Below are 22,508 nucleotides of genomic sequence, written 5' to 3' on the forward strand. Positions count from 1 at the left end.
CCAAGAATCGGGTTAGACGGAGGGAAGAGGGATTGAAACGAGAACTTTTTTCTGATTATTATTCTGTTATGTTTGAGAAGTAAATAGAATAAGGTCTTGGGCCGCTCTAGGTCAGGGCATGTCATCCTCGCACGGGTGTGAGCGTTCGCCGGGTCACCGGATTCTGTAATAGACCACTCGCAGGTCTCTTCGGCCCAAATGTCTCATGGGGGAGCCGGGACGTGTCGATTCCTGCTTTCTGCAGAGTCTCTGGCCGAATTGGAGGGCTGCACGAGCCATCTGTGACAGGGTCCCCGGGAGATCGGTTCCTCGACGAAGGAATGCACCGGATTTTGATCTGGATGACTTGGAGTGTTAATAGAGAGGGAGACAATAGGGAGAGGAGAGAGAGAGGGACATGGAGAAGGTTGGGAGTAACAAAGTCTAAACCAAACACTCTAAACATTCCCACGTTCTGGACTCTTTTAACTCCAATGACATCAAGTCAACTTTGATAGAATTGGTTTTTATATAGAGAAAATAAGAATAAAATCGAGATCGGAATCGAAATCGAAATCGAAAACCGACTAATTCGAACAATAACAAAATAATTTTCTAAAAAAAAATACATAAGTGGGTGTGCTGTTATTACCGTTATGAGGTGACTCCATCCCCGCTCACTTCTTTCTCCCTCTCACTCTTCCAACCTCCCAACCTTTGTAACTTTCTCCTCTTTCTCGCCATCCCACTACATATCTATTACTCCTCCTTACACACCTTCCACATGTTCTCCCCATATTCAGAGGATTTCGAGGTTCCCGAATCCACTCTGAGGCCATGCGACTTTGATCTGTGAGCTCCCTCCCCTTTGTCGCGACTCCACTCCACCCCCCATCTCCCTCGACCTATCCCCCACAGCGAAACGCTCGGGGTTCCTTTCCTTCCCTCCCGGTTCCCTTCTTGTCCCGATCTGGTTCTGCCTAGGATGCGCCTGTGTCATCGTCTTTTAGTGTAACAAGAAGCCCACTTCCACTTTCCTAGAAGTTGACCATGGCGCGCCTGTAGCAGTTCTGCTAACCCCCCGATGCCGCCTTGTTGCATGTACAGATGATTTGGCGTGTGATTGAAATCGTGTGCCCTTCACCATGTCGTAAGTCCCTCGTCTATGATCTCCGTTCAGGCGGCTGAGAGACTTTGGATGGTTCGCGTTGTGGTGTTGTTTGACCTTGTTTTCTTTTGTCTGACATTTCCTCGCGACTGACCTCTGTTTGCTAGTTCACCCCCAACGTCCAAGAGAATTAAGACGTCGGCGACAAGCAGCGCTCCCTCACATCTTCTCTCTCAACAACAGATCCATCCGTTCCACCGAGTGCCCACGTTCGAAGGTATTCCCATTCCGACTGCGCCGATTCCCCAACAGACATCATCACGCAAACGCCCATCATCGCCGACCGCAGGCTCGTCCGCCATGATGGCTGGACAAATGAATCCTGGCTCGATCGAGGACCCTGGGTCCCTCCCCGCGCCCGAGCCCGCCCCGAAGAAGAAGGGTCGCACCAATACCCCGTGGACCGCTGAGGAGGAGCAACGACTGAAGACAATGCGCGATGCTGGCCGGAGCTGGAGCGAAATCGCCAAGGTGGGAACCGGTGATTGTCGTGAAATAGACTTGATTTCTAACCAGACCTAATCTTAGACATTTCCTACTCGCACTGAGGGGAGCGTCAAGAAACATTGGTACAAAGTATGTGGACTGTCCGCGCATCGGGAGTGCTGCCAATACTAATGCATTGGAAATAGGATATGCATTATGCCGAATTCGCCGAAGATGAAGTATGTGACCTGACCAATCACCCCAATGCTTAACTAACCTTCCCCAGTCCGTGAAACTCCGCGATGCGATCAAAGAATACGAGGCAAACAAGTGGAAGGTCATTGGCCAGAAAGTGGGCAAGCCCGCTAAGGTTCGCCAGATTCACCATTCATAGTCTGATATAAGCTGACGCGTTCGATAGGCTTGTGAGCAGTATGCCAAAGAGCACTTCAAGAATCTTTAAGCCGATTTCCCCTGATTTGATGACGACCCTGCTGACGACTGACGAACCTATTCTAATTTCTTATTTCTTTTCCGCATCTCATGAATTTGGCATCCCCTTCCCCCTGGATTATGCAATTCCATAGCGATGCAAAGTGTCATCAAATGGCCGGGGGTCTTTTGATACAAGGCAAGATGGAGTTGGTGATTCTGGTCGCGTTTTCGCGTCTTTTCCTTATTTCTTTTGATTCCACTGCAATCTTTCAATCTGCTTGGGGCGTTTACCAGTGGTGCTAGTGGGGTGGCTTTTCCATTGGCTTGAATATTTACATGGAACATTCGATCAATCTGATCAAATACACAGTGATTTGGTACATCTACATACTAGAAGCGATCTGCGGGCGGAGAACGGGAAACTACGCCGAGGCGGCCGATCTTATTTTTTCCCCGCGAGAGCACTTTCCTCCCCGTACAACTTGCATTTTGCATGCAGTTTAATCCCGAGTTCCCTTGAACCCTTGCAGACTCGGTAATTGATCTGGTATTCTCCAGGTTTGTATGTTTCGCTTATCGGCATTGACCCCACCTCCCCAACTAACGTCTTACTTCGTAGTGACTCATGGGAAGGTGACAACGTCTCCAACCTCGCTTCATTATAAATGCCCGGGTACACATCCCCTCTCCTATCAGGGACCCATCATGAAGACGAGTAGTCTGGTTTTTATCTGATCAAGGTACACAGTGGTAATCCCACCTGCATGCAGACCGGTGTTCGACGCACATTGCGCCGTTCTGAGATTATACGGTTGAACTTGATCTGGATAATTCCAGCGAAAGAACTCATGCGCACTTCCCCCTACTTGCGTTATAACAATAACTAACACCCATGTGGAAATAGTATGGCTCCCCAAAACGAAATCGCCACCGTCGACGTGCGCTCGGAGAAAGACGATGCGGTCCAACACCCCACTCAGAATCTGGATGCTAGCAAAAATGCCCATGATACACCTTTCCCCGTCGATACCTCGGCCGGTCGCAGGAACCCCGTCGGTTCGCGCTTGGGCTCTCTGCTGAGAGCCTTTGAGCAGCAGCTCGTCGAGTATAATTTGGAGGCACGGGGTATCGAGCGTGTTGCGCCGGAGGAGCGCATGAAGCGCTTATCATGGATGTCGTACCTGCAAGCGTTTTTGCTGTGGTTTTCGATCAATCTGGCGGCGAACAATATTACGCTTGGAATGCTGGGGCCTGCGGTCTATGGGTTGAGTTTCACGGACTCGGCTCTGTGTGCTGTCTTTGGCGTTACTGTCGGCTCTCTGGTTTCCGCGTGGATGGCGACTTGGGGACCTATTTCGGGTATTCGAACTATGGTATGCTATGCTTCAATTCAATTTTTTGTGCGATGGAGCTAATTCAACTAGGCGTTTGGCCGGTACTCGATGGGATGGTGGCCTAGTAAGATTATTGTTCTTTTGAACTTGATTCAGATGATTGGGTATTGCTTGATCGACTGTGTTGTTGGAGGGCAGATCCTGTCTGCTGTTTCGCCCGGAGGAATGTCCGTTGCTGTCGGTATGTTAATCCCGGTATAAAACTTGACGCAGACGCTAATTGGCTTAGGTATTGTCATTATTGCGATCATCACTTGGGTCGTGGCGACGTTTGGCATTCAAGCCTTCCACTACTACGAGCGGTCAGTCACCATTTTCATAAGTCCATGAGCTTCATAAGCTAACGAGATGTAGATTTGCCTTCCTACCCCAGCTCATCGTCTTCAGTATTCTGTTCGGTGTCTCTTCAGTGAAGTTCGACTTGACCACCGCTTCCACTGGCGATCCCAGCACGGTGGCCGCTAACCGGTAAGTCCAAATACCCTCAACCCATAATAAACAAATCTAACATCCAAAGACTATCCTTCTTTTCCATCTGCCTAAGCGCAGCAATCACCTACTCCCCACTAGCAGCAGACTTCTTCGTCTACTATCCCGAACACACCTCTCGCCTCACAATCTTCACCTTAACCCTAACAGGCCTCGTCTGTTCTTTCTCCTTCGCCTTAATCTCAGGAATAGGCCTAGGCTCCGGAATCACCAATCATGCCGAATACGCAGCAGCCTACACAAAAGGCCAAGGAGCCCTGTTAGTCGAAGGTTTCGGACCCCTACACGGTTTCGGCAAATTCTGCTCCGTCATCGTTGCACTAGGCCTTATCGCCAATACCGTCGCGCCGACTTACTCCTCCGGAGTGGATTTCCAGATCCTAGGCCGCTACGCCGAGCGCGTCCCGCGCGTGATCTGGAACACTGTTGGTGTTATCATCTATACCGTTTGCGCACTTGCAGGCCGGGCTCATCTGTCTGAGATCTTTACGAATTTCCTCTCGTTGATGGGGTACTGGGTTGCTATTTGGTTTGCCATTGTGCTTGAGGAGTTCTTGATCTTCCGGTGGAAGAGCGGGTATGTCTGGACAGCGTGGAGAGATCCGAAGAAACTCCCTATTGGGTTTGCGGCTTTTGCGGCCTTTGTTGTTGGGTGGGTTGGGGCTATCTTGTGTATGGCCGAGGTTTGGTATATTGGACCGATTGCGAAGTTGGTTGGTGATTACGGTGCTGATGTGAGTTTTCCCCTGTTCCCTGTTTCTGGTTGTGAGGCAAGTGCTAACTTGTTGTAGATGGGTAACTATGTTGGTTTTACCTGGGCGTTGCTTGTTTATCCTCCTTTGAGATACTTGGAGCTCCGGTTTGTGGGTCGGTGATTAGCAATTCCAAATGGAATTGTTTATAGACTTGGATCAACTCATGTCTTATGCCTGAATGTTTATATTAGCTTCAACAATTTTCTTATCTGTCTTGTAGATATGACAAAAATAATTGCACGTTTTCAACATTGGATTACTGGATGTCAGGTGTATAAGTTTGGAACAAAGTTCAGAAATATAGAAGATTTAGAAATTAGTCACACATCTCCAGGACCACTCTCATTTTCATCCACTAGAGAACTATTCTACAAAACAGACAAGATGCGCAAGCCAGACAGAAACAGAGACACGAATAAGAGCATGCTACAAAACCGTACAGTATCGCATAGGCTTTATTGTGCGGATTTACCGGTACCAGTAATCGGGCTTGACGTAGTCGGCAAAGGTCTTAGGCTCAACGTGAGGGGGGTGGTGGTGGCCGTGGTCGTGGTCGTGGTCGTCTATCGAAGGTTAGAATATAGCAAGATATTAGGCCGAGATAGCACATACGGGAGTGGTCCTCCTCGGGGCCGATGTAGTTCAGCTTAACGACGTTACCGCACTCGTTGCAGCGCTCAATGGGGCGCTCACGGGAGACCTGGAAGTTATTAGTTCCAAGTTTATCTTGTTGCTTTGAGATAGGGCGTCATACGGTCAACCAGTTAACCTGGTGGGAGTCGACGGGGTAACCAGTGCAACCAGCGTACTGCTCATCACCGGCACCGTTAACGATGATAGGGTCCTGGAGCGTTCCTGAACATGGCATTAGTTCCGAAGCTCAAGGCTGCATATGCACGGCTGCAGCCGCGATCCCGTGCATATCAATTCCGGCATGGTAACGTACCCTTCCGGGAGGCGTCAAGAGGACGCATGTCGAAGATGTCGATGCCCTGCATCTTTCCGATAAGCTCGAGACGCTCGAGACCGGTAGCCTGGACGTAGTCGGTAGGGATGGTACCGGGCTTGGCACCGGGGGGGAGGAGGTCATCCTCGACCTTGATCTCTGTAGTCCGAAATCGTCAGTTCCATTTATCCGGTATTGATAGCGACCGAGCTGATGTGGTGTGACTTTGAACGCGGAGGGGTCCACAATCCATGTACCCGATATCTCCCGCGCCCAATTGCGTGAGGGACATCATAACAATGGATTGTCGGTCTACCACAATCAAAGTCCCAGTTACACAGTTCGCTGGTCGCGTATCGGGGTTTCAATAGAGGAGAGTCACAAACCATCAAAGGCAAGGATCTTGCCCTCCTTCTTCACGGCCCACTTATTCTCATTGCCTATTGAGCGCAAAAATCGCGTTAGCTGTGTTCATAGCTTGTCGAATCAATCATTGTTGTATTCTGGAGTCATGTTGGAGGCCAATTGCGCTTGGGAAGAGGAATTGGTCGAGGTCGGGTTGGCGAGCTGCATCAGGCCACTGGGGGTAGGAGTCACGTACTGCGGACGATGGACGAAGAGAATGGGCGCTGAGCGAGAGTGATGGCGCGGGCAGGAGAGCGCCGCGCAAGGGCGGTGGCGGTACGCTGGAGGAACATTATCCGGCGAGTGGTGGGATAGGAGGAGTGGAGGTGTGGAATTTGAGGATGGGGAGAGTTTGGAGGTCTGAGGTTGGAGCGAGTTTGAAGTCCGCTACGGCCCGTCGGGCTTCTGATTGGCTAGATTAGCAGCCTAATGGGCGAGGCTCTGATTGGTTGTTCTGGTTTTTTGTACGGGATGCAGTACAGACCATGTATGCGCAAACTGCCGCTTTGGGTAGTGTTAGGGCTTAGGGTTTCATGCAAGTATGGGATGACATTTGATATAACATTTCGCATATGATATACCCCATCAATTTAGAGTTGATGTGATGGGTCTTAATGCATCGTTGAATGCATAAGCGCGATCAGAACAAAGATAGAGTAGGTTATAGCTTAAATGCTATGTCATTTAACTTTAAGGTTTCGAGGTTGTTACACACCTGGGCATGCGGATACATATATTTCAACTACTTCAACGTACCACCTGGGCACCTGACACCACCCAAATGTCATAAACGATGCGCAGTTTGGAGTCATCGATTTTTGGAGTGTTGCTATAGGAGCCCTGCGTCCATGCTCTGGATTGATTCACAAGGTAATATCATAATCAAATTGCCTAAGTAAAAGTCTACATAAAATAATTATAGCCGTAGAATACATCAATCGTCCTCATCGTCATCATCATCTTCCTCAGGTTCGGGTGGAAATAGCTTGGCCCGCTTTTTACAAGCCGCCGGAGTATATCCATTCCCGACTTTGGATGCAATGATCCTCCACCGGTCAAATTTATAGGTTTTCATAGCATGCTGTAGTCGTTCCACCTTTATTCATATTAGCACATACTCATGGATACCCCAAACAAGACATAAAAAATAGATACGAACCATTTCATCTGTCCAGACTACATCCTTCGCCTTCAACTTTGTACAGTATCGAACCTGCAAGGTCCCACTCGTCCGTCCTGGGAAGAAGTCCGAAACTTGCCTCCAAGACAAGTTCTTATCCTCCTTCAACTCCACCAACAGTGAATCCTCCTTGGGTGTGAATTTGAGTTTCGGTCCCTTGGGCCTCGGAGCGGGAGGAGGCATCCCAGGTTGACCAACCATGCACGGAGGGCCATTCTGCGCATTCGACCGATCTCTCAAGCTCGCCTGGGACGGGAGCCGGTGATGATGATGCTGCTGCTGCGGAACGGAAAGGGGAACCGGAAGGGGAAGCGAAAGGGACATCGGAGAAGCATAGCTGTGTGCTGACGAGACATGGGAACCCGAATGATCGCTTTGGATAGGGAACAGCATGTCAGATTCGGGAGCCGAGCCGGGACCATCCAGAGGCACCAAATGGATAGGTTGCGGGGGAGCCATATTGCGATCCATTTGGCGATGATGATCTCCGTCACTTCCTGAACGAGAGCGCTTCCTGCTCTCGGGGTAAGTTATGTCGTAGTTATATGGGTGCGGATGAAGCAGTTGATGGGCCGGGGAGAAAGCCGGAAGCGCCTCGTGGTGTCCGTTTGTATGGGGCTCTGGCAACGGAGGCAGAACGGCCTGCATGTGCCCAAAGTGAGATGCGTTGGCGTCTTGAGAGTGGTAGGAGAGTCCGCTTAGTAGCCTTTCCCGCGGCTGCGAATGGGCCTCATCGTAGGCGATCAAATCATGATCATTAGCCTTCTCCGCGTGGGAATAGGTCACAGCAAAGCCTCGATACGGGTCCGCCAATGTAGCGGACATGCATCAACGATGCCAGGAAAGACCCGGCTTGGGTTGCTGAGTTGTCAACACGAAGTCGAACCGGAATGGGGCCCGGTTTGTCGTTTTGAGGAGTCAAAGGGATAGATCGGAGGCAGTCCGGTGGTCCTTAAGACCTCGATTATATAGGGACACGTCCGTGTCTGGAACAAATTTCAATTTGCACCAATGATAGCAAATATCGTAACTTGATTGGCGTGGCGAACGGTTCTTGTCAAAGTATCAAAGAGGTACAACGACATCAGAGCCCAATGGATGAAACGCACTTGGCTGTGTAAAAGGAGGGCAAAAGCAAGTTTGAGGACATGCAGGAAGAAAAAAACCCACAGAAACAACCGCGGCGTCGGCCTGTTTATGTTCTTCACCGATTCCCCGTGGTCCTTGATCCGGAGCATTGCAGCCACCTGTTGGAGAGAAAAATCCAATAAAAAAGGGGAGTCTGTGTGCTAGCCCCTCATCCGATCGCAGGGTTTCGTTGGGCTTGAAGTCGAAGAAACAAAAACAAAACAAAAGTTATACAATTCCAATAGTTCGCTTAAAGACTCTTCCCAAGCGAGAATCCAACTCAAAGCGCGCGCTTTCTAAATCCCATACTCTATATGATATTTTACTATTTATTCAGGACCCTTAAGCCCCCAGTACTATAAGGGAGGGATCTGGAGAAACCTTCAACAAAGAATGACAAGGTGGATATGCGGAAGACAACAAGTCCGAGTCGAGGAATCCGGCAAGAACCGAAGAACGCCCCCGTCAGCCTTAGATTAAGACAAACATTGGGGACATTGTCATTCGATGGACCAAACTTCCAATCAATAGCCCCACGTCTTGTCGGGATGAGAAGGGAATGCATTGGGTTGGTCAGAGTTGTATTCAAGCCAAGTTGTAAGCAACCAGGGGCAGGATTCTTTTCGGCGCCAGTCTAAAAGCGCCATCGTGCAGAAAAGAAAGCTAGAAGGGTCACCGAACGTGCCGACACGGGTTCATAAATGAATCTGACAGTCTAGTGATTAAGCGCTCTGACCTTTGATATTTGGACAGGATAGTTCGTTCGCGATGAAACGGAGAAGAGAAGAGAAGAGAACAAAAGAGAGAAGAAGGAATCGATTCCCAAAGTTCCCCTACAATGCGGCAAGATACGAGATGCATGTTGTACCATCCCCGCTCGAATCGCATGTTTTCATCGATAGCAAATAGCGCGGGTGAGAGGGGGCAGAGCTGAGAGCCGGGTTACTGGGCTTGACTAGCTGCAGGAGCTTCGACCTGTAATGTGCTTGGATGCATTGTCTCATGCGTCCCCTCCCCGGCATATCAGCCTATGTGGTTTTAGCGTTGCTTGTTGGATAACCCCTGCGACATATAAAATGATCAGACTTCGGTGACCCGGCCGATGGTGCATGGCCTGATGACCATCAGTAAGCGCGTTACGGGGCGATTACCGGAGCTCATGGAACGCTTGTGAATAGAAAGCGAAGAGCGGAGGGAAGGTTTGGATACTGTAACCCCTGGTCATGGCCGATCTGTGCGTTGTAATGTCGCCTGGAATTATTTTTCTTTCTGTTCCACGCTAAGGGGCTTTGATCAATCAGAAACAACGCTAGAGGAGATCAGCCTAAGATTGGTCATCTACACCAGATCTTGGTTCTAATACTTTCGTCCAATACATGGAATTAAGATTGTCATAATACACAGCAACTACTTCAAAAAAAAAAAAGATACAATAAGAATACAGACGCCCCGAATGACACAAAAAAAGGGGTCATGGCTTTTTCTTAACGCCCACCAATAAACTCTCTTACTCGAAGTTGTCGGACCGGTCAACCCAGATATCTTCCAACTCGGCAAAGTTCTGGAAGTGCAAAGGTCGGTGCTGGTCATCGTAGAATCGCAGCGGAGTGTCGATCTTGACATAGATCGGTCGCTTCTCAACGCTGCCGAACGAGCTACCCATGAAACTATAGTTCCACAAGTTATCTTCAGGCACCAAAAAGTACCCACGCACTCGGTCACTGAGCAACAGCTGACACTTGGTGCCCATGTCAGTGGAAAAGCCTTGCGGTTGGTCCGAGGTCATATCCTTGTTCTCAGCACCCCATTTGTAACCCTGGGGGGTGAGTCCCCAAGCGGCAAGTGACACCGATCCAGGAGTGAATGAAACGGTCATAGTCACCGTCCGCTTGTCCCATGATGGGTGGGAGTTCATGAGACGAGCGTGTTGTGTAACATCTGCCGCAGACATGTAAGGTGGTTCGTTACCAGAGACGGTGTGGATGATGCCCAGCGGCTCCAGGCCGTTGAGGTAGTCATGCTGAGGCAGTTCGTGCGGCAACTGGACGTCCCGAGTGTTTCCAACCTGAGGAACCATGACGATAGTACGGACCTCCTTGACTTGGTCATTGTCGGCCGGTGAACTACCGTAAATGTATCCAGTGACCTGAACCCGGAGATCCGCAATGGTGATGAATCGCTTAAGGATGTTCTTCGGCATGACATAGGTGAAGCCCTCATCACGAACGTCATCGGACGACACATAGATGTTGTTTGATCTGGTTCGAAGATTGGATGTTGCGATAGCGCGAGTGCGCCACTCCGTCTTCGAAGCGAAGGACTGCTGCTCATACTGGGAAGTGGTGGTCACAATGATATCCTCGCCCCGAGCGTTCTGGGTCTTGGTGGTCACAGCGGTGAGTTGCTTCGCTTCTTCCTGTTGCTTCTCAATCTCCGCCGCCTGCTGTCGCTGCAAGGACGGCGCACTAATCTCCATACCCAGAATGATGTCTCGCACTTCACTACTGGTCAAACTCTGCACGTTCACGTTGTTCTTCTTGCCGTAATCGTTCAGGATCAGATCACGCAGCTGCACTTCGACCTTGATCCAGTCCTCGTCAGAAAGAGACGGCCAGATGTGGTGCTCTTGGGTGATGACGCTCTTATCGGGTCGAAGGATGATTTTCGCCTTGTCAATATTGACGTGGAGAGCACGCAGAATCAGGATCAATCGAGAGAAGGCAGTGTACGGGGAGATGGATTTCAGCCATTCATCGTACAAGTTAAAGAGAACCATCTGGGGTTCAGTGGCGCGGAGGATCATATCGGCAAGCTTCTCGACCTTCATAGCCGCCTGGAAAGGCAGTTGAAGTTCAGAGGCACGAATGGAGATATTGGGGAAATCGAGCAAATGGACCTCAAGAGGATCAAGCAAGCCCTTGCGAGTGACAATAAGTTGTTTCGGTTGCTCTTCCACGGGCAGGGATCGAATGAGAGCCGCGACTTCTTCAGCGGTCTTCCACTTGGCAAGTTGACCCAAACGCTTCTGACCGGCCCAGACACTTGTGTGAATGATCTTCAGGAACAATTGTCCGGTGCGAGGGTTGAAGATGAAGATGGCACCGTTGATAGGCTTCGTAGTCAGGTTACCCTCAAACGTCTTATGAATGGTAACACGGTAGACATTAGTGTCGTCAATGAACAACTGAATCTGGGGACTGAAAAGCTCCGAGTAGTTCTGGGAGTTCAGAAACTCCTGGTTGCTTTCCGAAGCATACAGCTGCAGGCCCTTGCGAATACGCTCTCGTAAGACATACAGGGCAGGGTTGGCCTTCATGACCTTGGCCATGGCTTGTTGAATCAAGGTCTTCAGACCCGGGAAGTACGAGCCAAAAGCGGAGTAGAGATTGTAGGCAAGATCGATACCAACCATAAGACCAGTCGCGGATGGGTAGATACTCATGCTGTCAGTGGTGTAATCGAGGTACTTGGCACGAGTGTAACGTTCGATGTCGTGAGAGTCGTAGTCACCGTATCTCAACTGCACGTCAAGCCAGAACTTGTTTGTGGTCGTGGGCTCATAAACATCCTTAGTGTCAAACAGCACGGAGGGCCTGGTGACATTCCATTTGTTGGTAGCAAAGAGGAGGATATCGGCGCAAGAACTGTTCATCTTGTAGGATTTACGAGGGTGAATCGTTTCCTTCTGAACAGCCTCGATTCCAAGTTGCTCCAATTCCTGGTCAAACACCTGACACAAGTCCATAACCACGGACTCGTGAATCTTCTGCCACAAGTGGGCTCGGAAGATCTGGATCAAGGAGATCTTCAGGGTTGGAATCTTACCGTGCAAGAAAATACCAGTCAGATCCAGTTGGACCTGGAAACCAACATAGACGTTCGCCCGGTTGATAGTCGGAGACCACCAGAGAGTGAATCGACGGTTAGGAATCTGGTTCAAACCGGAGCGCTGAGCATTGGTGAGCTTCTTGAATTTCATGGACCTATAAAACGCAAAAGTTAGCAATTTATAACTTCAAAAAGGTTAAAATAGGAGACTCACTCTTCAAATCCACTGTTATGCAGGACAAAATAGTCATGGCGCAGATAAAGCTGATCTTTATCTACTCGAAATCCAGCCCAAGCTGTGGCTTCGGATTCCAGACTGATATCCTTCACCATGAAGCTATGCGTTTGAGGAATTATCCGCTCAGCGGCCTTCTTGCGAGCCAGCAAGCAGGGAACCTCCTTCACATCTCCAAAGATCTGTGCGAACAGCATATTGACCTTCTTTTTATGAGATGGAACCCACATTAACCGGCGCTTCGTCCACACACTCAATCCCAACGATCGCGCCAAGCCTACTGTATCCCAGAATAGCTTGGAGTGCAAAGCCTCGCTTTGCGCAAAGCCAAGCATATTTTCCGGATATACGTACCAACCATCGCTGTCGATAAGCCCGGCTAGGACCGCAAGACGAACCGATCTGGAATTGCGAAGATAATCCAAAGGAATGTGCTTGGTGTCAGCTTCCTGTCCGGTTTGTCCAGGGCTCGTCGTAACCCCCAACTTTCTCAGCGCATCCAAGAGTGGATTCATATTGGAGCGCGAACCGGTTGGCTTGGCGTGACTCGACAGTTCAGCTTGGGGACAGATGTCACTGACCAACTGAATCTCCTCGTGCTCAGCCAGCTCGCCGTACATTCGCTGGCCGATCCTGAGACGAGTTTTTCTGCGACGAGTACCGGAATCCCCGCTCTCTGCGGACCGTTGGCTATCTGCGATTTGACTGCCAAGCAGAGATTGCTCGTGCTCTTCCTCGATCGGGATCACAGCGTCATCGCCTTCATCCTCGCTGTCCAAGTCGAACATCTCGAGATCAAACTGATCATCCATGGCGGGATTCCCGCATTGCTCCTCGAGCTGAGAAGCCAGCTTGGTGAGCTCCGAATCAACGCTCAGCTGGCTGAGCACATCGACATTGCCGGCAAGGGCAGGGAAACCGAACTCAAGAGCGTTGTCCGGAATCGAAGCATTCTCCTCTTCCGACTCTGGATCCAGCTCTGGATCCGGAATATCCGGCTTGGTGTCACTAATGATTGATTCAGGTACCATAGAGACACTGCGAGAATGGTCATCGCGGACCGCAGACAAAGCCTGGCGCTTATGGCGAGGGGTAGACTCCACGCTGGATGGCAGATTTCGCTTAGCTTGGCCAAGTGATTCCGTAAGCGGCATGGATTCCATCGCCTCGAGACGCTGCTTGCGAATCGTTGCCCTAGCTTGGCGACGAGCGGGACGATCAACCTCATCCTCATGAACCAAAGGGAGACCCTTCGTTGAACGCTGCCTCGCCACGGTGGCGTAAGCCAGTGGACTGTACCAAGAGAGATGCATATCCAATTCAGCTGCGTGCGCCACGAGAAACTCACGGATTGGCGTCTCATGATTGTTGGTAATCGTGGCGCGGGAGCGAGATCCATCACCAAGCCACAATCCAAGGAAATATGGATCCACCGGCACATCCTGCTCGGGCAGCTCGAATCCTGGTGCTCGGAAAAGTCTGTAATAGGATCTTTCCTTAGGATCCAGCTCAGCGAAAGCAGCAGCAGTCATCTCCACGGTTTCCCAACGATCAGCGACGGAAACATCCGGCAAATCGCTTCCAGCGTGGGATTGAGAATCCGGATTTGGCATGGAATCAAATGCATAGCTACGGGCATACTTCTTGTAATCCCGAGAACAGTACACCCGGATCTTCAGCTTGGAACCATTATTGTTCCACAACAGGAAGATGTTGGGCAGATTGGCATCTACCCGAAGTTCTCCACCTTTGCCATTTGCGGATTTAGCCATGAACCGCGAATGAAGCGTAGCTAGAGTGACATCGCCCTGTGAATGAAGCTCCCGACTCTTAGAAACCGCTGCTGCGAATGCATCCTCCTTCGTCGAGAAGAATTGAGGCGGATGGTCGCAGTGACCTTTCAGCCCCGGACGATCCGGATTTCCCCAAGCGAATGTGAAGTAGGATCCTTTGCTTTGAGGATTCTTCACTTGGTAGCACTCAGCCAGCGTGGTGAGTCCTATGGTCCCGTTAAGGGCATTCCGGATCACATTGGCGCCATTGCTGCTTCGCTCAGCGGTGAGGATCCAAGCTATCGCGCTCTTCAAAGCTGACACAAAATCATCGCGCTGCTTCACCAAGTTGTTGGGCCGACCAGCGCCGGCGGGACTAGAGCTTGGCACGGGGAATTCACCAAACCGCTCGGTGAATCGATCAGCTTGGCCTTGGATGGACAGACCCTTGTACACATTTCTGGCTCTCGTTTCCCGGTGGAAAACCAAGATGTGATTCGGTGTCACGACAAGATCTTCCTTGCTTCCACCAATCTTGATGCGGTACAGGCGGTCTTTTCCATTGACGATGTTGAATGCACGGCGTGGCGTGCCATCAGGGCCGAGAAGCTCGTCACCCTCTTTGACGTCCTCAACATTGACCTTGGTGCCATCGTAGCGCAGTAATTCCGTACCCGCGGCAAGACAAGCTCGCTCCCAGAACAGGCCCTCCCAAGATGGAAAAGCGGTTGCCTTGAACAAGGTGTGTTCCAAAATTGTCTCCACACCACCCAAAGCTTGGATGACATCAGTTCGGTAGGCATTCAAGTTCCAAAGTTTACCATCATGTCTTTGGCTAGTCCACCAGAATGGGTTGCTCTTCATAAGCTGATACTGCTTGAATTCGGCACGAAGACGGAAACCCTTATCAAAGCTCAAAGTGCTGCGATCTTTCTGGAAGAGAGTGTTGATACGAGGAAGACCACGGTCCCAGCTGTCCTCAAGATCCTCCAAAGTCAGACGACGGTTCTGCTGCTGCGCCTCCATACGCTTTTGAGAGTACTCCATCCACACACGTTGGGAATCAATGAACTCGGCTTCCCAAGGAATGATGTAACGGAAGATGTTAGGGATCAGTGTCTCTTCATCATGCGACATACCCGCACGGAAATGAGTGATACCTGTGTCTGTCTGCTTTGACCAACGCTTGTCACTGGTGGGGATGAGAATATGAGATCCTGAAATCATACCGAGACCACCAAGCTCCTTGGGCGTGTAGAACACAGCCGGTGGGAAACGAGAAGGCATCTTGGAGTTAAGACCAATCTTAACACGAGTTTGGATCTTGGTCTCACACTTGACAATAGTGTCGAGAAGATTGACGGTCGACACTGCAGCCTCACGGTAGTAAGTGAAGAGGGCAATGAGTGCCGTGTTCCACTTGTTAGCGATCTTAGTGAAGGTCGTTGATCCAGAAGACATAAGAATCTGACGGATGCGGTTGTTGAACTTCTGAATGTCTTCCTCGGTGACCTGGAGGAAGGCGTGTGCTGTGCGTTCTTTGGTGGAATTGTCTACGAGAGACCAAACGCTGTCCTTGACAGAGAACTCTTCATTCTGGTTGCGAATCTTGGGAAGGATTCGGACTTCGAAACCACTCATGGAGAAGAGCAGGTTGGGATTGTCTTTGCTGTACACACTGGCAAAGGTGTCATCCCATTCGATGGTAGTGATGGATCGGGGAAGACGGTTCTTCAAATCCCAGAAAACAGCACGTCCAAGGTTGACATCGTGACGCATCAAGCGCATTCGGCAGTCACGCGGCCAGCACTTCTTGTTCTTGTAGCCGATAACATTCTCGAAGTTGGGATCGGGGTTCTCGGTCAAGAAACGTTGAATAAGATCCCGGGACTCGTCTGCCTTGAAACGGAAGAAAACCCAGATCTTATCAACGTAACGAGTGTACAGACGAATGGGATGCCTGGTCTCAGTAGCCCGGTCGCGGAACTGCAGGAAGTCATTGGGGCTGGCGGGGGGACCTGCCATTTCGCTGGCTCTCTGCAGGCCAAGAAGCAGCAAATCAATCATCATACCATAGTACTGGAACACGAAGCCAGAGAACTGGAGACCACGGATCAAACCATAGCTGTTGGTATGATTCATATCCTTGTAGCTAAGCTGGACATTGTTCTTGGAAGTGATGTAATCCGCCAAGTTGTGATCCATAATCAGACGAAGCATACGGTTCAAGAGGGTAAGATCCATCTTCTCGTAGACCTTTGCGAGATCGGTCTCAATCATGACGTTGGTCTCGCCATCAGCAGTCTCCCAAACATTGGATAAGTTGTTGATACCCTGGGTCCACTTGTAGGTCAGAAGGGGTGGCACCTCGGAATCAGAAGGCTTGATCCAGGCAGGGAACAAGTGACGCTGCTCTGCTTGGTACCATAAATACTGGTCCAAGTAGGCATCGGTGATCTTCTCGATAGGCTCAATATCGTAAACGGGGTTGATGTTGTTGTAATTATCATTCATGTCAATGCCGACCTCCTTGAAGGCTCGCTGGGTTAAGAGGAAACGCTTGATTCTAGCCAATGTGGTTCCAGGGGAGTCGTAAGCTTGTTCGATCAGGGCAAGTTCCTCACGCTGACTCTGGTTGAGTCTGCCCTTCACGGAATATGATTCGCGAAGGCGCTCAAGGGCCAGAATGAGAATCTTGGTGTCATGTTTATACGATACACTGGGGAAAGGAATCGGCGAAAACTTGCGCGACTCCAACCAATGAACCATTGTTGTGTAGATAGCCACAGCCTCCTCGGATGAGACATAAGGACCGTCCTTGAGGTAGTTGTGCTGGCGTTCTTGCTCGGACTTGAGCCAGAGGCGGGTGAGACGACCCAAGTTCTTCTTTGCCACGGTCTTATCAACAGTAGCACCCCGACGAATTCTCTCACGGTTGTAGTGGGCGACAGAAATCCACCAGTCAGCCTTGCTCTTCACGTATCGAAGAATGATGTTCTCAATAGGAGCGGGCAAGCCAGGAACCTTCCAAGGGATGTTACTCTTCCAGCATCGCCAAGCTTCAGACAAATGCTGCAGAACAACATTAACCTTGTTTTGCTTGATACCCTCAGGCATCATGTCCATAAGATCAGCCATGACAGATGCACGGAGCTCCAGATCGAAATGGGACTCCACACGCTGCTTGGTAACAGTCTTGGCGACACCCTTGCTATGACGACCCTCGAATTGACGAGAGAGCAAGTTTCCAAGCCATCTCTCGAGGAGGGGAATGATACCGCGCATGAAGAACAACCAGACTCGCCAAGCAGGAGCCCAAAAACCGCAGCCAGGTCCTTTACCGACAGGACCAGAGTTGAAACGGTAGTAGATCAAATGCTTCAAATCCTTGCAAGAACGGATCTGGTGCATCAGCTTGTACTTGTATCGGTACATACCGGTCAACTGACCAACGTGGTTGAAGGCATACAGAATACCGTCAGCAAGCTGGAAGGCATCGATGTTGCCCAAACGGTACTGGACTTGGGCGTCGACAATCAACTTCGTTAAGCGAAGAATTTCTCTCATCAAGTGGAAAGCGTTTCCGAAACGAGACTTCTTCCGCTCCTTGGTTGTCAAAGTCTTCACTGGTTTCAGGTTGAAGTTGTAATCCAAGTGCAGGTAAGTCAAGTTCTTGCGGTGAATCAACAAGTTAAGCATGTTGAAACCCTGACGACAGACCTGCAGACCAGCCTCAACCCAATCGATAGTCGTCTGCTGGAAGAACTTGGTGGTCTTAAGTGTCTTCAAAAGGTTTTGCTTGCTCTGAGCCTTGGGTTTGCTCTTGTGCAGCTCGTTAAGGACGTACGTCTTGAGCAGCTTTTGATAAGAGACGCGGACCTTGACGGGCTGGCCTTGCGGGCAGTGTTCCAAATACCACTGCTTTACAAGCGGCACATCCTGAGCACGCACCATCTTTCCGGACCGCTTATCAAACGGATGGGGGGCCCACCACAGAGCGATCGCAGATGCGGTGTCCGGTGTGTAAAGCTCTTCATCGTCAAAGAAAGGCTCGACCTCTCCTGGAAGCTCAAAATCGTCTTCATTGTTGCCTTCACCGAAAAGCTCATCCTCGTGGCTGATAGTGATGTTCTTCGGAGCAACCGAGCGGGAGGAAATGGGATTAATGACAGGGTCGAAGTAGAAGGCGGGGAGGTTGGGATCCTCGGTACGGACATAGACCACCTGGGGGTGAGAATACCAGGCGACCTTGACACTCCGCGGAAGGGTATTATACAAGAAAGGGAAGGTAACGCGGTATTCGGTTCTGATCGGGGCACGGAAAATGATGCGGTCAATAGCGTTAAACTCGCTGAAATCCTCATCATTAGGGTCAATGTCCTTGTACAAAGGCTCGAAGCGGGGTCCACCGGGGATGGCGACATTGAGGGCCTTTGCTGTGAAAAAGCTGTTCAAGTCAAACATGTGGTGGTAGTTCTGATCCACGACATCGCTCAGAAGCTGGTGACTCAGACGGTGGAGAGTGGCCATCTGTGGCAACGACAGATTCCAACTCTTATAACTCGGTCCATTGACATGGGGGGTATCTAGGAGGGGTCGGTGGTCGTAAAGCCAATCGTAGACTGCCGCATCTTCTTCCTCGTCAAGCTCCATTTGGATTGGCTCCAGAGGATCGACATCCTCAATATTTTCAGACCACGACAAAGGCGGCTCCTCGTCATCAAATGGAGGGAAGCGCATTCGCTTGAAGTGCCGACGATCACTCTTCTCACGACGCATACACATCCACATAGTGGCCCACTGGGCGTGGAAAACCGGCTCGATGACGCGCGGGGTCTCGTTCACCAGAGTCAGACAACCGTTGACATGGTAAAGTACCTTGACTTCTCTTGCGGACTCCCAGGGCATCGGCATGTTCTCCAAAAGCTTCATGACGGCGTGAGGCATAAACTTCAACGCTCCCAGATAGCTTCGCTTTTCATTGGTAAATTTTCTTTGCGACACATCGCCAATATCCTTCACGATCTTTCGCAAATGCTCCGGAGGCAAATCATCCTTCTGGGTCTGTACGAATCCACCTTTGCGCTTCTCTGCGAAGCGACTGCGTTGTGTTCGCAGCCATTCATGCTTCTTCTGCGCAAACTTTGCGACGTTCGGGTCGGCAGGTGGCTGATATCCAGGCGGCGGCGGCGCCATCGGCAATGATGAGGGCGCTGCACTCCATCCTGGAGGAGGGGGAGGAGGCAATGATGCCATGATTGTGGATGTCGATGGGGGGAGTGTCCACCCTCCCTTCTGCGTGAGTTGGGGTCAAGAGTCGCGTCAGATCACGTCGGAGATCATCGACCGGTGGGGGATAATGATGAACAAAAACAAGGACAATAGGAAGAAACCAGATCAAAAACGCGTAGAAAGAGAATCGACCCGACCAGGAGTATGGGATGGGGGTACACCAATGGTCGTCTCTCACTCTAACTTTGCTGAGTTGCTCCTTTCGAACTTGGAACTTTCCGGTGGCGGCTCCATATAGCGCTAGGCCCGATTGGGGTTAGCGTGGCCTCGCCAAATTTGCGCTAGAGCGAAACCCACACAAACCCGTCCAACTCGAACATTTTACCGTTCACAACCCGACGACGACCAACGCCTTCTTGACCACCGAGGTTCGACACAGTCAAAATGGTGAACAACAGACTGCAATACGTGAGTTCTCATGAATCTATATCAGTCTGTTTTTCTGCGAAAATACTGACATCGACTTTTCAATTTTAGCGCCGCCGGAACCCGTACGTTCATGAAAAAATTCCGTTCCTACGCACAAGGCCTTCTCTTCGTTCGATTCGACATTTGATATGATCAGGATGAACTGGCTACATCGATTCAGAGCGATTTATTGACGATTTCTCCCCGATAGGTACAACACGCGGTCCAACAAGGTGCGCATCATCAAGACCCCCGGTGGCGAGCTCCGGTACCTTCACCTCAAGAAGAAGGGTACTGCTCCCAAGTGCGGTGACTGTGGCATCAAGCTCCCCGGTGTGAGTACCTCTGAAATTGATTTTTAATTCCCGGCATGTGGCATTGTGCGTCGTGTTGTGCGGTGTGGGTGGATGTGGGACCGACGGAAAAGGCACCCCTCTCGGAAAAGAATTCTCTACGCTCCGCCAACAATTCACACAATCTCTGCATCGTCCTTACTCCCAATTGAATTGAGGCGACTGACACGGTTTAATCTAGGTCCCCGCTCTCCGCCCCCGCGAGTACGCCCAGATCTCCCGCCCCAAGAAGAACGTCAGCCGTGCCTACGGTGGCTCTCGTTGCGCTGGTTGCGTCAAGGACCGCATTGTCCGTGCCTTCCTGATTGAGGAGCAGAAGATCGTCAAGAAGGTCCTCAAGGAGTCCCAGGAGAAGGCCGCCAAGCGCTAAGCAAAGTCCATTTTCGTCGGTGTTGGTCTTTTTTGAGGAGCGGACGTTACGGAAAAAAATGGTTGGGAATGGTTCTCTTAGAATCTAAAACGATGGACAGGAACCGCTAGTTCACGAGTTCAGGTTGGGCCGTGGCTACGCAAATGAAACCCAAATTATTACCTTCATGAGTTGATTCCCACAATGCGTTCGTTCCCATTCTCTCGCCTTGGGCATTCTGCTCAACTTCCTGCATTCTATCTACCTTTTCGCTCTGCCCTCCGTACCGTCTCAGATTAACCCGCAATGATACTTGCGGGGTTCAGTCTTGACTATAGACCGGGTGTGAGTATATGGCATCACCCCTGAACACCGTAGAGTACGTATCTGAATCGCCAGTCCATGGTAAGGATATCCATGCTGGACTTATCACTAGCAATTTTCTCAATGCTGCAGTTCTCTCCGCTTCAATCTTTCAACCAGTTTCCTCTTACCCGCGGAAATCCCAAAGACCCCCAAATTCTCCTTGAAGAGCCGCATCTCTTCACCGATGTTCCGCAGGTGTCAAATTCGTCACAAGTCTAGACCCCGTTCCAGTCATATGCCAAACACATATCTAACGCCTCCGACCACGACAAAAACCAGGCACTACCCTTCTCAACAATTCTATCATTACACTGCAGGTTGCGCAGACATCTAAGCCACATTGTCAACAGACAGCGTCATCAATCTCGTGGCCAGACCGCCACAAGTTACACATATGATAGGCTAAAGAAGCAGGTAGTGAGACGCCATCACCGGGGAAGCAACCGAATTACCATTTTAGTGCTTATTATAGACTAGAGCGATATCAATCGGCGAAGTCTTATTAATTGAATCGTCATGACCGACCCCTATCCCGGCAGACGTATCAGCAGGTTTGTATTTGGCCCGCAGCTGCAGAGACTTGGCTTCTATGGCTCGACCGCACTCGGAACCATCGATAGGAGGTCCTACGTGGGATCTTTGCCCCTGAAACTCAAACTTCGCTTACTCTGATTTTCCTGCTACGTGGCGCTTCTTGTGTTCGTGTTTGGTAAAGAGTGGCTATCTTAAGCGATCGTAGTCCCGTCGGAATGACGATGCCTTGGGCAGTAAGGCAATGCTACACATGCCGTGACCGCATTGTTTCCGCAGTACAATCTCGCGTGAAACATCAGGTTGCAATGGATTTCTTGTATTGTACACATGATACCATGTAGTAGAATGTTCTCTCGGCTCTGCTTATAATCTTCGTGTGGCGGATGTCCGCAGGGCCGCAGCAATAATGCACACAAGCCCCACAGAGCCGTAGAATGGATGTGTACGATGTACTATGGATAGTAGAAGAACCACTGGGCCTCGTCTCGTCCAGGTGCATTCCAAGGAATCAACTAGCCGTCATGCAGTCGACCTACCTAGGCAAGTGGATATAGTTCCACGAACGTCGGTTTGGCAGGGTGTTTGCAAGTTCGAACAGGATCTGCCTGATAATCCGATGTATATATTTTCGATGAACTATGGGGCATCGCTATACCATTCGAAGAATTGCCACTACACCCACAGAAAATTCAGGCAAAAAGTTAAAAAAAAGCAAAAAAGCTGCCGACGTACAGGACAATTCCTACTTCTTACTCCCTACATCGGTTTTGCCTCTTTAGTGCTAAGATCTTGCCGCTTTTTGCTGAGTAGAGCTGAACACGCCTGGGCGGTCTGGCCTCCATGATTATTACCCGAAGCGATCGAATCTCGTCACCTGATTCTCGAGCAGATCCACTCTTGCCTGAGCTGATTCATCACTGATCAGTCAGCCCACCTCAATAAAAGCACTTCGCTAGTTCCATTCAACGGACCGCCATCATCAAGTAGTTCCAATTGTCATTCCAAATAGCATGTCATCAATTCATGTGACCCTGGAGTGATGAACACGTGACACAAGAATAGTACT

The 22,508-nt window shown here is 50.3% G+C and overlaps 6 protein-coding genes across 6 annotated transcripts; 3 read left to right on the top strand and 3 right to left on the bottom strand.

Annotated features, from left to right (window-relative positions):
- Nucleotides 1-1,124: 1,124 nt before the first annotated feature.
- Nucleotides 1,125-2,036, top strand: N7484_000422 (SANT/Myb-like DNA-binding domain-containing protein; the record flags this gene model as incomplete). The annotated part of the gene is made up of 6 exons (XM_057110843.1): nt 1,125-1,129; nt 1,255-1,618; nt 1,676-1,723; nt 1,780-1,812; nt 1,860-1,943; nt 1,995-2,036. The coding sequence occupies 6 exons, from the start codon at nt 1,125-1,127 to the stop codon at nt 2,034-2,036; spliced, it is 576 nt and encodes a 191-aa protein (XP_056978069.1).
- Nucleotides 2,037-2,913: 877 nt separating this feature from the next.
- On the top strand, nt 2,914-4,766 carry N7484_000423 (purine-cytosine permease family protein; the record flags this gene model as incomplete). The annotated part of the gene is made up of 6 exons (XM_057110844.1): nt 2,914-3,381; nt 3,433-3,583; nt 3,632-3,704; nt 3,757-3,870; nt 3,920-4,625; nt 4,683-4,766. 6 exons carry the CDS (start codon nt 2,914-2,916, stop codon nt 4,764-4,766), a joined length of 1,596 nt encoding a protein of 531 aa, XP_056978070.1.
- Nucleotides 4,767-5,114: 348 nt separating this feature from the next.
- On the bottom strand, nt 5,115-6,290 carry cox5b (cytochrome c oxidase subunit IV; the record flags this gene model as incomplete). Its single annotated transcript, XM_057110845.1, has 6 exons — nt 5,115-5,209; nt 5,259-5,346; nt 5,401-5,501; nt 5,593-5,751; nt 5,979-6,032; nt 6,194-6,290. The coding sequence occupies 6 exons, from the start codon at nt 6,288-6,290 to the stop codon at nt 5,115-5,117; spliced, it is 594 nt and encodes a 197-aa protein (XP_056978071.1).
- A 641-nt stretch (nt 6,291-6,931) lies between these two features.
- N7484_000425 (SANT/Myb-like DNA-binding domain-containing protein) lies at nt 6,932-8,002 on the bottom strand (the record flags this gene model as incomplete). Its single annotated transcript, XM_057110846.1, has 2 exons — nt 6,932-7,093; nt 7,157-8,002. 2 exons carry the CDS (start codon nt 8,000-8,002, stop codon nt 6,932-6,934), a joined length of 1,008 nt encoding a protein of 335 aa, XP_056978072.1.
- Nucleotides 8,003-9,812: 1,810 nt separating this feature from the next.
- prp8 (U4/U6-U5 snRNP complex subunit PRP8) lies at nt 9,813-19,396 on the bottom strand (the record flags this gene model as incomplete). Its single annotated transcript, XM_057110847.1, has 4 exons — nt 9,813-12,288; nt 12,348-12,505; nt 13,802-13,900; nt 14,597-19,396. 4 exons carry the CDS (start codon nt 19,394-19,396, stop codon nt 9,813-9,815), a joined length of 7,533 nt encoding a protein of 2,510 aa, XP_056978073.1.
- A 361-nt stretch (nt 19,397-19,757) lies between these two features.
- On the top strand, nt 19,758-20,781 carry N7484_000427 (60S ribosomal protein eL34). Its single transcript, XM_057110848.1, has 4 exons — nt 19,758-19,840; nt 19,910-19,923; nt 20,052-20,175; nt 20,375-20,781. The coding sequence occupies exons 1-4, from the start codon at nt 19,817-19,819 to the stop codon at nt 20,561-20,563; spliced, it is 351 nt and encodes a 116-aa protein (XP_056978074.1). The 5' UTR covers nt 19,758-19,816; the 3' UTR covers nt 20,564-20,781.
- The last annotated feature ends 1,727 nt before the right edge of the window (nt 20,782-22,508 follow it).

Source organism: Penicillium longicatenatum (assembly GCF_028827895.1).
Source record: "Penicillium longicatenatum strain IBT 33135 chromosome Unknown contig_11_segment0_segment0, whole genome shotgun sequence".
NCBI lineage: Eukaryota > Fungi > Ascomycota > Eurotiomycetes > Eurotiales > Aspergillaceae > Penicillium > Penicillium longicatenatum.

Bases quoted from the DNA above. Each gene is read 5' to 3' on its own strand.
- N7484_000427 (XM_057110848.1), top strand. From the start codon at position 19,817: ATGGTGAACAACAGACTGCAATAC. The intron at 20,176-20,374 runs GTGAGTACCTCT...GGTTTAATCTAG, and splicing joins GTGGCATCAAGCTCCCCGGT to GTCCCCGCTCTCCGCCCCCG.